Genomic DNA, 15,022 nt, shown 5'->3' with positions numbered 1-15,022 from the left:
GTCTACCTCACTTAGAACACAATTGGAAACAATGCATTCCCCCAGGGAATTGCTACCAAAAAGAAGGGAGGGAAACCCACCTCCTATAGCCATTTCCCAATAGAATCCCTGTCTACAAACACACATCAAGACCACTAAAGATCATATTTAAGCTCCTTCATGCATGACCCATTCAGACAAAAAAAAAAAAAAACAAAAACCAAAAAAAAAAAACCACATGAATTTGCAAAACCAGAAAATATCACTTAAGGGCAAGTAAAAAAAAAAAAAAAAATTAACATTCTGTTTTCCCTAAAATAGCATCTGTTTTGAACCTTTGCCTAAGCTTACCCTCTGGAGAGTTAGGTTTGAAGAATTTAAAATGCAACAGAAACAGGGAAATGAAGAAACTTTCAAACTAGAAAAGAAAGGTGGCAGTAGAAATGTTCTGTATAAGGGGAAATGTCTATGCAGCAACCACTCTATGACTCAATGAATCGGAACAAAAGGCTAGAAACGGAACAGTAGGAAGTTATAGCCAGATGTGCAGCATCAGAAAACCTGCTCTGCCAGGGGCACAGTGGGAAGAGGAGTGGAAGTAAGGATCAGGAGAACAAAGGGAAGTGGCAATGGAAGATGAGACTTGGCGAATCCAGCTACACAACAAAGAAATGAAGAAATCAAAACTCCAGTGCTGGGGCATTCTCCTGTGCTGGAAATAAAAGAAGGAGGAAACAAACACAAAAAGACCATTTTCAAATGAATCTCTGTGTGTCCTTGCTACCCTCCAGGAGCACTGTTTAGCTAGTAAAGCAGTATGGAAAATAAAATCTAATGTTTGCAGAAATTCAAAAAGGAAAAGAATGCAAAAACCTAATTGTTTCACAATTTAGAGATGACAAAATAGAAGACGCAAAACATTAAGGTAAAAAGCGAAATGGCCTCCGAAGCCTTTATCGTGCCTGGAGTTCCACACGGTGGCTCTTCAAAAAGCCAAGAAAACATTTGTTTACAGTGAGATGCAGGATTACCAAGAGTCCTGGGAGCAGAGAGATGACTCAAATCTGCCAGAGGTAAATTTAGGTTTAACGAAGATTAAATGTGAAGTTCAGAACTATCTTTCACTAATTCAGAAGCGTTGCAACACTCATGTCTGAAACCTCCATAAACATTTGTCAATATGGTTCTCCCACTTCCCCACTCTGTGTGACCAGATGGCCACATACAAAACACCCACCACAGTGTTCTATAGAAACCCCAGAGACTCTTTGAAAGTCAATGTCTTGGAGATGAAAGTGGTCTGATATAGTTGGGATCTTCCATATGAAAATAATCTCACCTAGCATATTTGAGCTGCTCCTAACATTTCATTAAAATTCCTAAAAAGATCGCCGATGAAGATTAAAAGTCCCTGCTTCCAAAAATGGATGCCCACAGCAGTGAGAATTTAATGCAGGAGAAATTTCTGCTAAGAAAAGGAAATATTTGAAAATAATTAGAATGTGCTCGGATGTTTACAAGCATCTACTCCAGTGGTTCTCAACTGTCCTAAAGCTGTGACCCTTTAATACTGTTCCTCATGTTGTGGCAACCCCCAACCACAACATTATTTCATTGCTACTTCATAACTTTAATTTAGTTGCTGTTATAAAACTTAATATCTATATTTAATATATAGGTTATCTAACATATGACTCCTGTAAAAGGGTCCTTCAACTCTCCCAAAGGGGTCCAACCCACAGGTTGAGAACCGCTGATTGATGCAGACAAGGTCAGCTTCACTAAAGAAGGAAGACATTAGGCTGTTCACTCTCTCTGTTCTCCCTCCTTCATGGGATCGTTTTTGTGAGCTGCACGCGCCTCAGAAGAATCCACGCTCATTGGATGAATCATGGCACAGGACAGAGGTAATCCTGTTTCTAACAGCCTTGCCTAAAGGAGATGCCAGGGGCTTTAAGGAAGATGTATGCACAAAGTTGTTTAGGGCATCCCTCAAAACTCAAATGAAGAAACTGGCAACTACATGAACAGCTTTCACAGGAAAAGACTTAAATAAATCATGACCTAGCCATCAGACCTAGTCCCCTCCACCAAAACCAAACAAAAAACATAAGAAACAGGATTCGTTAATAAGAAACATGTCAAATAAAACATCACTGATATAAAGTAGAAAAACATTTATTTAGAATATTATGCAAGAATGCTAAAATCCCCTCTCCCCCTCCACACACACACCAGGATAAGCATAAAAGTCAACAAGCAAGATACTAGTAATTCCCAAGGTGACTTAAACCCAATGACATTAAAATGTTTATGCAATGAGCACTAGGTATTTGACTATTTTATAATAATAAAACAACATAAACATTATTTAAATAAAAGAAAGAAACAAAGTGTAATCATTAGGTTTAGAGGAACACTGAACCAAGACTGATTCTTGTATTAACAAAAACCAGTTCATCACTTCTAAATCTGAACATGCCTCTGGATGCAACGGTATAAAATAATTTAATTAAAATAATATATCTCAAGTGCCACATATAGGCATAGGTCAAGGTAAGTATAAGTCAGGGATAGCCAGATCCAAGCATATGCAATGGAAGTAGCCAGGGAACTTTCAAAACTGAACTCTGCAGCCATAAAAAAGGGAGGCTGGGTGGGGTGTACTGTATCATTTGTCAGGTGACATGGGTGATCCTGGAAGTCAGAATCCAGGTACAGAAACACAATTATAGTATGTCCTCATTCATATCCAGATTTCAAAACAAGTTGATCTTAAAAGGATAGCAAATAACATTGCTTAGTTACCAGGAGCTGAGAGGGTGAGGAAGCACTTGGATTATTGCCTCCAAAATCCTTGGGAAAAGAAGAGCGAACACTAGAGGTGTATAGCAGAGTAGGCAAAGGTCATACCAAGTGATTTACACATCTCAAAGTAGTCAGAGGAGAAGGCTTAGAGGTGTCCCAACAAAATTAATGAAGCCTTCGGAAGCAGGGATTTTCAACTTCTCTGACGACTATGGCTCGTTAACTGTGTCTGGTGGATTAAATGAAACATCCCCTCACTGTCTTGGGCACTTGAATACTTGGTCCCCCACTTGGTGGCCTTGTTGGAGGAAGTGTGTCACTAGAGGCGGGCTTTGAGAATAAGAAGTCTCACTTAGTTCTTGTTCAAGATGTGAGCTCTCAGATTCCTGTTCCTGCCATCCTGCCTGCAGCCTGTTACCATTCCTCTGCTCTGTCGTCATCAATTCTTAGCCTTCTGGAACTGTAAGCCCAAGTAAGCCCTTTCTTCTATGAGTTGCCTGGTTATGGTGTTTCATCACAACAACAGAAAAATAACTAAAACGTAAGTTGGTACCAACAAAGAAACTCTAGCTATGACAGACTTGACCATTCTGGGGTTTTGTTTGTTTGTTTGTTTGTTTTGGAAGAACGTGGACAAGCTGCCTTGGTCATTGTGTTTTACTAGAGCAATAGACAAGTAACTAACAGAATATATTTGCAAGTGCTACACAGTATATCACAAACGTGTGCTATGATAAGCCAACTAAAAATAAAAATTTAAAGTGTGCATTTTGATCAGCATTTTACTGATCTCTTTTCCAAAGCTTTGGGAATATTGCAAGCATGGAGTTGATCTTCAGCACCTCTACCATGAAGAGGATCACTCCAAATGCAGAAAACAACAACTTTCTCTTTGATGCAGGCCAGATGGCATGGGTACATTGAAGAGGCCCTCTATCATGGTGGCAGGTCCACAAACAGCAAGACACACAGAGATGAAAATAATGGAAGACCTAATACCAGAATAAACGATCCAGCACCTAATTCTACAGTGAGTTCCCACATCAGTGCCCCTGGAATAAATTGAGAGCATATCATTAAAAGTGTGTTTTCACATCCCACAAGGACATAGGCGAGATCACCCAAAGAAGAAAGCATCAATATGTCAAATGCACATATAGGTGGCCTACGGCAATAAGATATAGGCTTTCATTTCATTCCATTAATATTTTATCTGAATTGCATTTCCCCTTGCCTGGTACTCTGTGATCATGCTAGGATGAGTTATTCACAGTCAGGATGTTACTTGGCCTTTTTAGATGTATTCATCATTGTCTCCAAGTAAAACAGTTAAATTTTATGCAGCAATGCAGCATAAAAAGCCAAAAATCTTGTCTTGTGTTTTTAAAGTAAATCACTGCCATCCATCCAGAAAAGCAACATAATGGAATATTTAAATTTTGTCACTGAAAACCTTCAACACATGGAGATAATGCTGAATATGTAGGTGTTTAATGTTTCTAATGCAGAAAGATGTTAAATAAATATTTACAAGTGTTTACTTTAAATTCAAAATCAGTTACTCTATGAAGCCAAAAACATGCAGGAAAAGGGTATTTAGAATATTTCCTTTTCAATTTTGAAGCTGGCTAAGGATCAAGACTACAACAGACTGCAGATATTTCTCATGGAAATAGCAGAAATGCTGGAAGAAGTAAAGCAGCACAGAGATTAAAAAAAATAAATAAATAAAACAGTTCACAGAACAAGCTTTCCCACCCAGAGCCACTTTGAGATCCTCTCACCCTCAGGAATCTGAAAAGCCATCTTGGCTCGATGTTCTTTATAGCCCGAGTGGTACTGTGACCTCACATGAATCCATCCTCTGGCCTGTAGTGTCCCCAGCACACAGCTCTCCACAGGATACACCCAGGACAACGCTCGGCATATAAGCCACACCTTGTGGTTCTAGTAGAAGTCTAGTTGTTGATGTCTGGTTTAGAGGTTTCTCCTGGGCAATATTATGCACCAAGGGACTGACTCTGCGCAGTGGCCACCATATCTGTTTATGGACACAGTTGAGGATACACACAGGAGTAGAACACGCAAGTAGGAACAAAGTATGGGATATTAAATTCCACAATGATGGGCATGCATAGATGATTGAGGGGGGAAGCTGCAGACTCTTCAGGTGCTTCCTCCCCTACCCATCTGCTCCTCCTGACTCTTCTTTACCAAATCTCCTCCTTTCATAGACCTGTGAGGTGTGGGGGCCAGCAGAAGCCAAGCTCGCTCTTTTATTTCTTCCACATGCTTTATCCCCCTCTGTCAAATGCTATCCACATACAGGCGGTGCCCAAAGTCACTGTGCAGCTCTGCAGAACCTTGGTGAATGGGTCCAACTGTCTGCCCAGAGGAGCCCCTAGGCTCAGGAAGTCATCTCCAGCTCACGTCTGAAGCCTAGTATTTCTGTCTCCAAATGTTCCTTTTTCTCAACTTTCCAATCACATCCTACCTAGGCATCATCCATCATTTCTCCATCACCTTCCTCCTAGGTGAGCCACATCCTGCCTGTGATCTCAGAAGCGCATCCCGACCATAACTTCATCTGAGCTATCCATAGCTTGTCTGATATTCAGGATTGTAGATAATACAGTCTCTCCACTCAGCCAGCGCTCCACTCACATCTCTCCCACTTACTAGCCAACGCAAATCTATTTCCTGCTCTCTCACGGAACTGATAAGCGGAGGGTGTGCTGACATAGAGCAAACACTGGCTGACAGGACCCTGGTCCCATCATAGCTTATCCTCTATGCGGCAGCCAGGGTGAGGGAACATAGAGCAGACCTAATCACTGCTGTGTTAAATACTAAACCGTCTGCCCTTGTGGTTAGTCCACATTCCCTGCTGGGCCTCGAGCATGGCCCTGTGATGGTATCTGTTTCTAAGATGTTGCTAGGCCATCCAGGTCTCCAGGCAGTAGATCTTGTGTTTCATACACTGCCAATGCATCGCTCCATGGATTGATATAATTTTTTTATCTCCCATCTTTTGAAACACTTATTAGCTCACCCAGTGTCTCTGCTTCACTACACAATACAGTTGTAAACTTGAGTTTCCTATGCAGATTTCTACGTCTCTTTTGCTGGCAACTCCCTTTCACCAATCTTTTGATCTTCACACTTCTGGTAATCTTAGCTTCGCTGATTCATACTCAACTACACACTGTTAAACCTGCCCTTTTCACAACTTCCAGTGTCTAGAGTTTTGTTCCTAGCACCATCCCTTTTCCCCAGCTGGTGTTGCAGCCACTGAACCTGCTATCTTAGCGGCTTCCCCTGATCCTCACCTGTATACTCCACCTCCTTCGGGTCCTCTTCCAAATGCCCATTCTCCACAGGGCTCCCTGAACTCGTTTAAACCTATGGTGAGCCATCCTACTCACCTTTGACTGACCGTGCCTGCTGTTCCCTGCCTCATGTATCACAGCCATGGCTTTCTCACCTGGGTACCTATTCAGCCCCGCCTCACCTCACCTACTATCTAGCCCACCCGTAGGAGAGTGTGCACTAATATCTCTGTGTTTCATCCTTGTATTTCCCACATAGCTCTTGGCCCATGTATGAGGATTGGATGATTTTGCTAAAGCATCTTCTAATGTTTTGGCATTCTCTCTCTGTGTCTCTCTGTCTCCCTGTCTCCCTGTCTCCCTGTCTCCCTGTCTCCGTCCCTCCGTCCATCCCTCCCTCCCTCCCTCCCTCTGATTCCCCCTTTCACTCTCTGCCATTAGATGATGAGGCACTTGCCTGTGGTGCCTTGGCCAGCAAAGATACCTTCCTACCCTTCCATTCACTCAGACAGACAGACAGAGCCCATGCTCCCTGAGAAGCCATCCTGTCTGCTGACCTTGCTGGGATGGATCTGGATGTTGGAGCAGCACCACTGGAGCACGTGGGGAGGCTCCTCCTAGGCACCCCACACATGATTCCTGAACTTGGGTTCTATGCAGTGCTCAGCCTTCAGCCACCATGGAAGGGACATCATGTCCTCATTTCTGATGCACACATTAGTTGGGGCTTAAAAATTGTACTCAAGGAATGCAATCTTTCCTACCTTCAAACTTCAACATTTCTTAAAGGCAAGAAGCATTTCCTTTTCTTTGTAATGCTGGAAGTACACATTTCAAAATGAAATGCAAGACCCTTGCTTGTAGAAAACATCCTCTGGGGAAAGAGGGAGTGATGCTCATCTGGGAACCCATGGGGTAAAAGGCAAACCTTTTACAAGCTGCAGTAAAACCAGAAGACTTTCCCCAACAGAAGACAAGCAGGGAGGACAGAACTCGCAGCAAGAGGGAGGAAGTGCCCTGGCTCTCTGCGGGAGTTGCCAGAGCTGACAAATGTTTGCAGCTGTCTCTGGCCTTTGTTCCCCATTGCTGGGTGGAGAGCCTGTTTCCTGTCTTCATCAAAACTCTGCAGCCCCGTCGCCTTCTCCAGCTTGTAAATACTCCATTAACTTTAAAACCCAGGCATTTAAATGCTTGCCTAGCCTAGTTCCCCTTTACCTGTAAGAGGAGTCATTATGACATGCGTCTCTCCTCCATGAAAGTCATCTCTCTTAGACATCTGGGAAGATGATCTCAATGGTGGATTTTAAGCCCTGGGCTGCGTTAAAAGGCAGTGACACCAACAGAACAGAGTCGATTGTGAAATGGGCACTTCATCTAGCTGCATCTGGTCCGCTTAGCGAGTGCAGCCACTCTGCTGGCTAAGAGGACAGATGTGCAGGCAGAACCTGCCTCCCAGGCCCAGATGGCCCCGAGCATGTTCATCTGTCCTCCAGTGTGAGGCCAGGGTCTGCTGACTATGTTCAGACACACCAGAAGGATCTTCTCTGGCCTAAGCTGTGCTGTGAACTCATCAACCTGTGTCTTTTTCATGATGACAGGGTCATCCTGATTTCCTCCAGAATAAAGAAACCATGGGGCTTGTGGACAGAATAAGATTGTTCCAATTTTCTTTTTCTGTCTTGGTTACTTCTAGTGTTTTAAATTGAACAGCAAGATAGTATGATATACCAGAAAGAATAATGTATCACGAAGGTCCACACACTGTCAACAATCTTAGTTCCTGTAATCATATATTTTTTTAAAACATCATTCTCACACAGTGAGTCAATGAATGCAAACGCATTCCTATGACCCCACATTCAAATGTGGAGGTCTACAAGGTGGGATTGCCTAAGAATGCTAAACCCACTCTCCTGTGCCTTGCTGCCTGGGTTCAGATCCTGCTACAGGACTGGTGCAGGGAGCCACAGCTGCTGTGTGCTTGTGATTGCAAAGACATGTCATATCAGGAAGACAACATTTCACAGCATTCCTCTTCTTCCTCTCCCATTAGTCTTGCTCCCTCCTCTTCCACAGTGTTCCCTGGGGCTTGAGGCAGATGACATAGAAAGCTCTCAACCCTATGAAGAGCTGCAGATTCACTTCTGAAGGCCTTTTCCACACCCACAAATGGCATATACTCTTGGTCTTTGGAATTCCCCTGGAGAAGGAAAGCCCCCAACATTCCAGGCTGACAACAGACCAAAGTCAGCCCACATAGGACTCCACTGAGAGTAATTAACTAGCCATAGCTCCTAGTCAGTCAGAGACTCATGTGCTAGCAAGCTACCTTTGGACACCTTAAAATGCCAGGATATCCAGGGCCACATTGAGGCACAGAAGTTCCCAGCATGCAAACAGTGGGCATTCAACACAGGCGAAGGAGGGACAATAGCCAGCTCATTGCAAGAGCCCATCCTGCCATGCTAGTGATGTGAGAATCTATCCCCATAGTCCCAGGCTTTCCAAAGAAGCCACTTACGTAACTGTACAAGGTCAACGTACAACTCTCGAAATACATTAGTAACTTACCTCATAGAGTTAAGGGCTAGTTCTGCCTACCATGGCAGGAACTGAAGGATATGTAAAAGTAGTCACAAAGTTTTGTTGAATAAAAATCATATGGATATAAAATAAAATCAAAAATTGTGTCTACTTTTTATCTCCTATTTCCCAAGAGTCTGCTATGACAAAGTCCCACATACCACGTAGCCCACAGCAATTGAAATACAGTGACTGTCTCCAGTTCTGGGGCTGGACATATGAAATCCAGATGTCGGCAGGCAGGGACATCCTGTGACAGTGGATGGAGGTGTCTTCCCTGAACCATCCTAGCTTTGAGGGATGGCAAGTATGTCACATGGCTTTTATGAAAGCACTGCTCCAAGCTAGCCTCTGTGATCACATGATCTCTACCCGTGAACCTGTCTTCATGAAGCCATCTTTGTACAAGGACACCAGCCACAACACAATAGGGACAACGTCTTCTCTACCACATCAACGGATTCCATCTGACCTTATTTCTAAATAAAATTATGAGGCTTTGACACAATTTGTGAGACATGGTTCAACCCAAATCAATGTGCCTGTGAAATTAAAGAGGGTGCATTTGAGTGAATCTCCTCATGAATACAGATAGGAAGGCTACTGGGGAGATCTGCACGATGTTCCACTGTTCCACCAGCTCCTCAGGCTTCTAGCTCCTCTTCTAGAGTGAATTGGGTGGCATGTCTCTCTCTGATCCTACGTCCCCCCACACACCTGTGTTGCCAGCTCCACACGTTGTATAGATGCGTCCTCTGGGAAGTTTCAGTTATTGTCTGACAAAAACAGAATCAATCATTCCAAGTGCCTTTTCTAAACTGTGCTTTTCTCACACAATAACATCTGGTGGGAGTCCTGCTGAGCTACCTGAGGAGTACACAAAGCGGTATTTTTAGTGTTTGTTTTACATATCCTGCAGTGTGGGCATTAACCGACAATCAATGCGATCATCTCAAAACATGTGGGATGGTTCTCACTTCTCTATACGTATTTTTCAAAATAGGGCTAGTGTGATGCCTACAATAAAAGATGAGCACCAGAAACGTTTACTTTAAAAAGAAGCTGAAGTATTTTCAAAGCTCTGGAGTCAGCTCTGACAGCATCCATGCCACACTGAAACCTTATTCCTGCCTGAGAAGGATGGCAACACTTTGGGACTACAGGAATGCACTCAACCTCCATCATAAACCATTACATCTAATTAGCTACCAGTCTAGTGAGGTTCAAGTCTCCACCTTCCGTCAAGGAAAGAGACTGAGAAATGAAGACTTGAGCACACAGCTTACTTGTCAGGCTGAGAATGCCAACCCTGTGTGGATTGATCACTTCAGCCCATCCCGCTCCACCACCATAGGGTTCAGAATTTCAGCGCCATTCCCTTTGTTAGGCTTGGCTCAGAAAATCTGTGTGTGGTTGCTACTTAGGATTACCACTTCTGTGATGAAGCACCAAGACCAAAAGCAACTAGAAGAGGAAAGGGTTTATTTTATTCACAGTTCCATACAACAGTTCATCCTCAAAAGCAGTGAGGGCAGGAACCTGGAGGCAGGAGCTGATGCAGACACCATGGAGAGGTGCTGCTTACTGGCTTGTTCCCCATGGCTTGATCAGCCTGCTTTCTTATAGAACCTAGGACCACCAGCCCAGGGATGGTTCCACCCACAATGGGTTGGGCCCGCCCACCTCAATCACTAAATCAGAAAATGCACTGCAGCTGGATCTTAGGGGGTCATTTTCTCAACTAAGGCTCCCTCCTTTCAGATAACAGTAGCTTATGTTGAGCTGACACAAAACCAGCCCGCACAACTGACCCCTTGCCAACTCACACACAAACACATCACTATTAAGCCACAACCCTTCCTTTCTTATTCTGTCCCGAAGATCTCACTTTAAAATGCTAAATAGCTCTAAAAGTCCCATAGTCCTTACAAATACAAACACATTAAATTTTAAGTCCCTTTAAAATAACCAAGTGCTTTTAAAAGCCAACGTCTTTGAAAACTCAAAGTCTCCAAACTGTGGGTTCTGGTAAGATAAAAAGTAAATACTTCCTTACTTCAAGAGGGAAGAACCAGAGCATAGTCACAATCAAAAATCAAAGCAAAATCAAACTACAAAAGTACAAATAACACAGCATCCAATGTCTAGATTCACTCACAATCTTCCAGGCTCCTCCGAGGGGCTCGGGTTACTTCTTTCTGCAGCACACAGCTTGTCTTCTAAGTTTGGGCTCCACTCCCCACTGTTGCTGCTGTTCCTGGTGGTCATCTCACAGTCCTGGCAGCTCCAAAATGCTGGAAACTTCTGCTGCAGCTGGGCTGCACTTTCACCAATAGCCTCTCACAGGCTCTCTTCATGGTGCCAAGCCTCAATTTCTCTGCGTGACCCTTCAGTCCTGGGCTTTCAACTGCCACTGAGGCGGCGCCTTCACCAATGGCTCCTCTTGGCCTCTCACAGTGCCAAGTCTCAGCTGCTCTCCATGACCCCTTTGTGCAGTCAAAGCCAGTACCACCTGGTTGGCTCTTACACTACCAAATTCAGCTAGCAGTGTAAGACAGCACTTCTGGAACACGGCTTCTGTGTGCTGACTCTTAGAAAACACTTTCCAGAAGATTACACCTCAATGATGCTCATCTTTTCATAATCACCACTAATTTCTCAGCTCCAGCAGACCAGCAGCAACTGTCCCACTAACGTAAAGGTTTCTCTTCAGTGGCGCTGATCTCTTATTAATAGCAGCTGACACTTCAGCCCCAGATGACCATGATGACAGAATCTTAATTGAAAAGAGTAAACAGCCCTGAGAGGGCCTTTGAAATCATTCCACAGTCAATATCACCACAATCCTGGTACCAACTTCTTAGTTAGGTTTTATATTTCTGCATCAAAACACCATGACCAAAAAGCAAATTGGGAGGGAGGGTTCATTTGGCTTAACACTTAAATATCACTGTTCATCATCAAAGGAAGTCAGGACAGGAACTCAAACAGGGCAGGAACCTGGAGACAGGAGCTGATGAAGAAAAGGCCATAGAGGGTGCTACTTAACTGGCTTGCTCCCTATGGCTTGCTTAGCCTGCTTTGTTAGAGAAGGCAGGACCACCAGCCCATGGATGATGGATGGTACCAACCACGATGGGCGGAAACTCTCCATCATCAATCACTAATTAAGAACACGCCCAATAGCTGGATCTTAATGGAGGCACTTTCTCAACTAAGGTTCCCTTCTATCAGATGCCTCTAGTTGATATTAGACTGACCAGCACAGCAGTTACTAAACTCACTCTTCAAAGTTTTATAACCTTTGCAATATATGAAGTAATGAAACAAGGCAAACAAAATTAAGATGAAAACAAAAATAAAAATAAACTTTCCGAGCAAAGCAAAAATAAAACAAAAGGCCCATAAAGTTTTAAGGCGCCAGGCAAACTGGTTCCTTTGCTTATTGAAATTTCGGGCGCTTGACTTCAGTGTCCCGCTCCCATGTGTGGTCTGTTGTGCAGCTGATCTGAACATGAAGACAGTCACCTTATCCTTAGGCAGCCTATTGTCAGGAAGCAGACAGTGGGGGTGTGGGTGCGGGAAGGGAGCTGAGGAGGACAGCAGTGTCCTGGGACACCATCCCACGGCTGAGATTGTCTTGTGTGTTCACTCGCCATGTTAGGAGCAGCTCTCTCTGACAAAGACCCTGGAACTTCAGTGCACAAAATCACCCGCCAGAGGAAGGGGTGGGAAATCCAATGCTGAGTAAGCCTGTCCCCTCCCTCCTTTGTTTTCAGCACAGACAGCTGGGAGGGTCTTGGCCTGGGGTGAACACTGTGACCAACCAAGGCAGCTCCAGGCTTCTTGGCACAAGATGTAGCTTAGATACAAAGTTGCACACAGCTCTCCAGTGTTTCTGTCGCCCCGCAGATGATGCCACGAGAGGAGTCAAGTAAAAAGGATTAAACTGCCAATAATTAGAAGAGCTAATTGTGAAACGAGAGAGCACTAAGGAAAAGTAGCCTCCTTAGTTTAGTAATTCAGCGGCGTCCTGTCACCTTCCACACCCTCACTTCCTGCTTCTTCCTCCACTTGCAGGTATGGAGGATGCCTGCCCCCATAACTCACGCCCCATAGCTCCTCTGTCACTTTTTTTTAGGGGGGGGGTTAACTAAGATGAATGTTCTATTTGGAAGACTTAACACTAAAGAGAATGAGACAACGTAAGATCGCTGCTCTATTGTTCTATTTGCTTTTTTCATATTAAGATCCTCTTTTTTATAGGATGGCAGCAGCTATCTCTTCAACCACACTTGACTAAAAGCCCCACTTTTAAAGAAATACAGTTTTGTTTAAAATAGTTTAAACACCTGTAATAAACTACAGACTTCGCCAAGAACAGAGGTACTCTGGTTAGCAATCAAAATGGTTTAAATATGAATGCAATCCATTAGAACATTAACGACAACAAAAATAGAACAATTTTTTTTTCTCAATAAAAAATAGCCCAGTCACTAGGAGGTCTCATTCTGTGAAGACATTACTTTCAAGCTCTAGTGAAAGGGGCCTGTGGAACTTGCCACTGTGTTTTTTACTTTGTGCCTCATGAACTTTATATGAAAAGCAGTCCCGACACAACAGGATGACATTTGCAGTGTAATACTGGAGTGACAGAACTGAGGTTGATCGCGACATTCACATTCCTGTGTATTAAACCGTTACATCTTAATTATTTATATAGCTCATTGGTCCAAAGGCATAAAAATGGAGAACAGCATCTTGAAATTTATCTCATTCCATGTTCAGAGATAAATGGCTCAACTATTCTTCCTATTATTTTCTGGAGGCAAGTCCTTGTTTGGAGAGTCTGGTGGCAGTCCCATGCTGGTGGTTTCCAAAGCCACTGTATGAAGAGGATGCTGAAGGCCATCACTAGACAGCACATGGTGACATAAGGACTCTTGCGTTCACCAATTCGGGCACACTTCCGAAATATTCCCAATAGTCCAGTTTTATTTCTGTCCAGGAGGCTGGGTGCCAAGGATTGGATATAAGCACACGTACATATAAGCAGCAAGATTACAGTCAACAGACTCTCAAAATTGAAAATGGTAGACATAGTGAGGCCGGTGCTTGGTCCAGCCACATCACCCTCCTCCTCTGTCACTTTTAAAATGTCCTTTCTCCAGGTTCTTTCCTCACTGGCATCTACACTGTTTTCAATTCAGTCCAATTGGTCCATTTCCATGAGGTCTCCTTCTTGATCTGGTACGGAGTGGGCTCCCTACACTGCATCCAATACTCTGTTTGGATGAAGATGTTTCCATCTACCCTCAAGAACATCAGAAAGGCCCAGATGCTGCCCTATTCACTTGGCTCTTGACTTGCATCCCGGTGACTAGTACAAGAGGCTTTGAGCGGTGAGGTCAGGAAGGAGCATAGTTTAGGGAACGAGCATCAGTGGCCCACACTGGTGGGCGTGGAAACGCCTTGACAGGCAATAGTTTTAACAGAATATGTGACTCGTAAATGATAGAAATGATTGCACAGGAAAGCTTGAAAGAGAACACGGTGATATAAGGGTAAGTACAACCACCTGGATATATGGGGTCATACATTTCTCTCCTTATTTTTTTAAAAAATCAAGCAATGCAAAGAAATCTTAGTAACCACATTTATTGTTTATTCATTGTTATTTATTATTATTGTTTTTGAGAAGTTGCCCTACAGTTCCCCCTTGGAACACTAAAATGTTCCATAACTCAAGACTGTGAATGTTTGCTGACCTCACTAGTTAATCGGTGCAAGCTTAGTAGCCAAAACAGTTCAGCAACATCAGAACATGATAATTTATTCCTTGACTGTCTTTCCAGACAATTAGAGCCCTAACAACTCCTGTGTGCTTAGCAAGCCCCAGGGCTGCTCTTTCCCAACAGCTTTGCAAGAGGTGCTGTCAGAACTCCTTAAAAACAATCTCACCAGAGAGAGGCTGCCAGAGAGTGTCTGCACCTGAGCTATCCGCGCTGGGCAGGAGCAGACTCCTGCCATGCACAGCGTGGGCTTGCGGAGATGAAGTTCTTGTCCAGGCTTCTGGCGAGCCTGTAGCACTCTGCATTGGGCTCTGCAGAATGACAGCGATTTGACCAACGCCGCCTGCATGGCAGATGCTTTATATATACAGTCAAGTTTGCCATGGCACAATCCAAGTGATTTTAGGATGCTGGGCACACAGCAAGCCTGCTGAGGGCTGTTGACAGCCACATGCAGAGAGATTGCAGCACAATTACGGGGTGGTCAGCATTCAAAGAGAGCAATAGATGGTGTCGTGCAGGCCTTTCCTC

General features: G+C 43.9%; 1 protein-coding gene across 1 annotated transcript; it reads right to left on the bottom strand.

Moving 5' to 3' along the window:
• Positions 1–12,942: 12,942 nt before the first annotated feature.
• LOC127193669 (protein kish-A-like) lies at positions 12,943–13,829 on the bottom strand. The gene has a single exon (XM_051150887.1). The coding sequence runs from the start codon at positions 13,798–13,800 to the stop codon at positions 13,468–13,470; it is 333 nt and encodes a 110-aa protein (XP_051006844.1). The 5' UTR covers positions 13,801–13,829; the 3' UTR covers positions 12,943–13,467.
• Between the last annotated feature and the right edge of the window lie 1,193 nt (positions 13,830–15,022).

The sequence above is a fragment of the Acomys russatus genome, chromosome 9 (genome assembly GCF_903995435.1).
Source record: "Acomys russatus chromosome 9, mAcoRus1.1, whole genome shotgun sequence".
Lineage (NCBI taxonomy): Eukaryota > Metazoa > Chordata > Mammalia > Rodentia > Muridae > Acomys > Acomys russatus.
The sequence above is the reverse complement of the archived record's forward strand: the minus strand, read 5'-3'. Positions and strand labels throughout refer to the sequence as shown.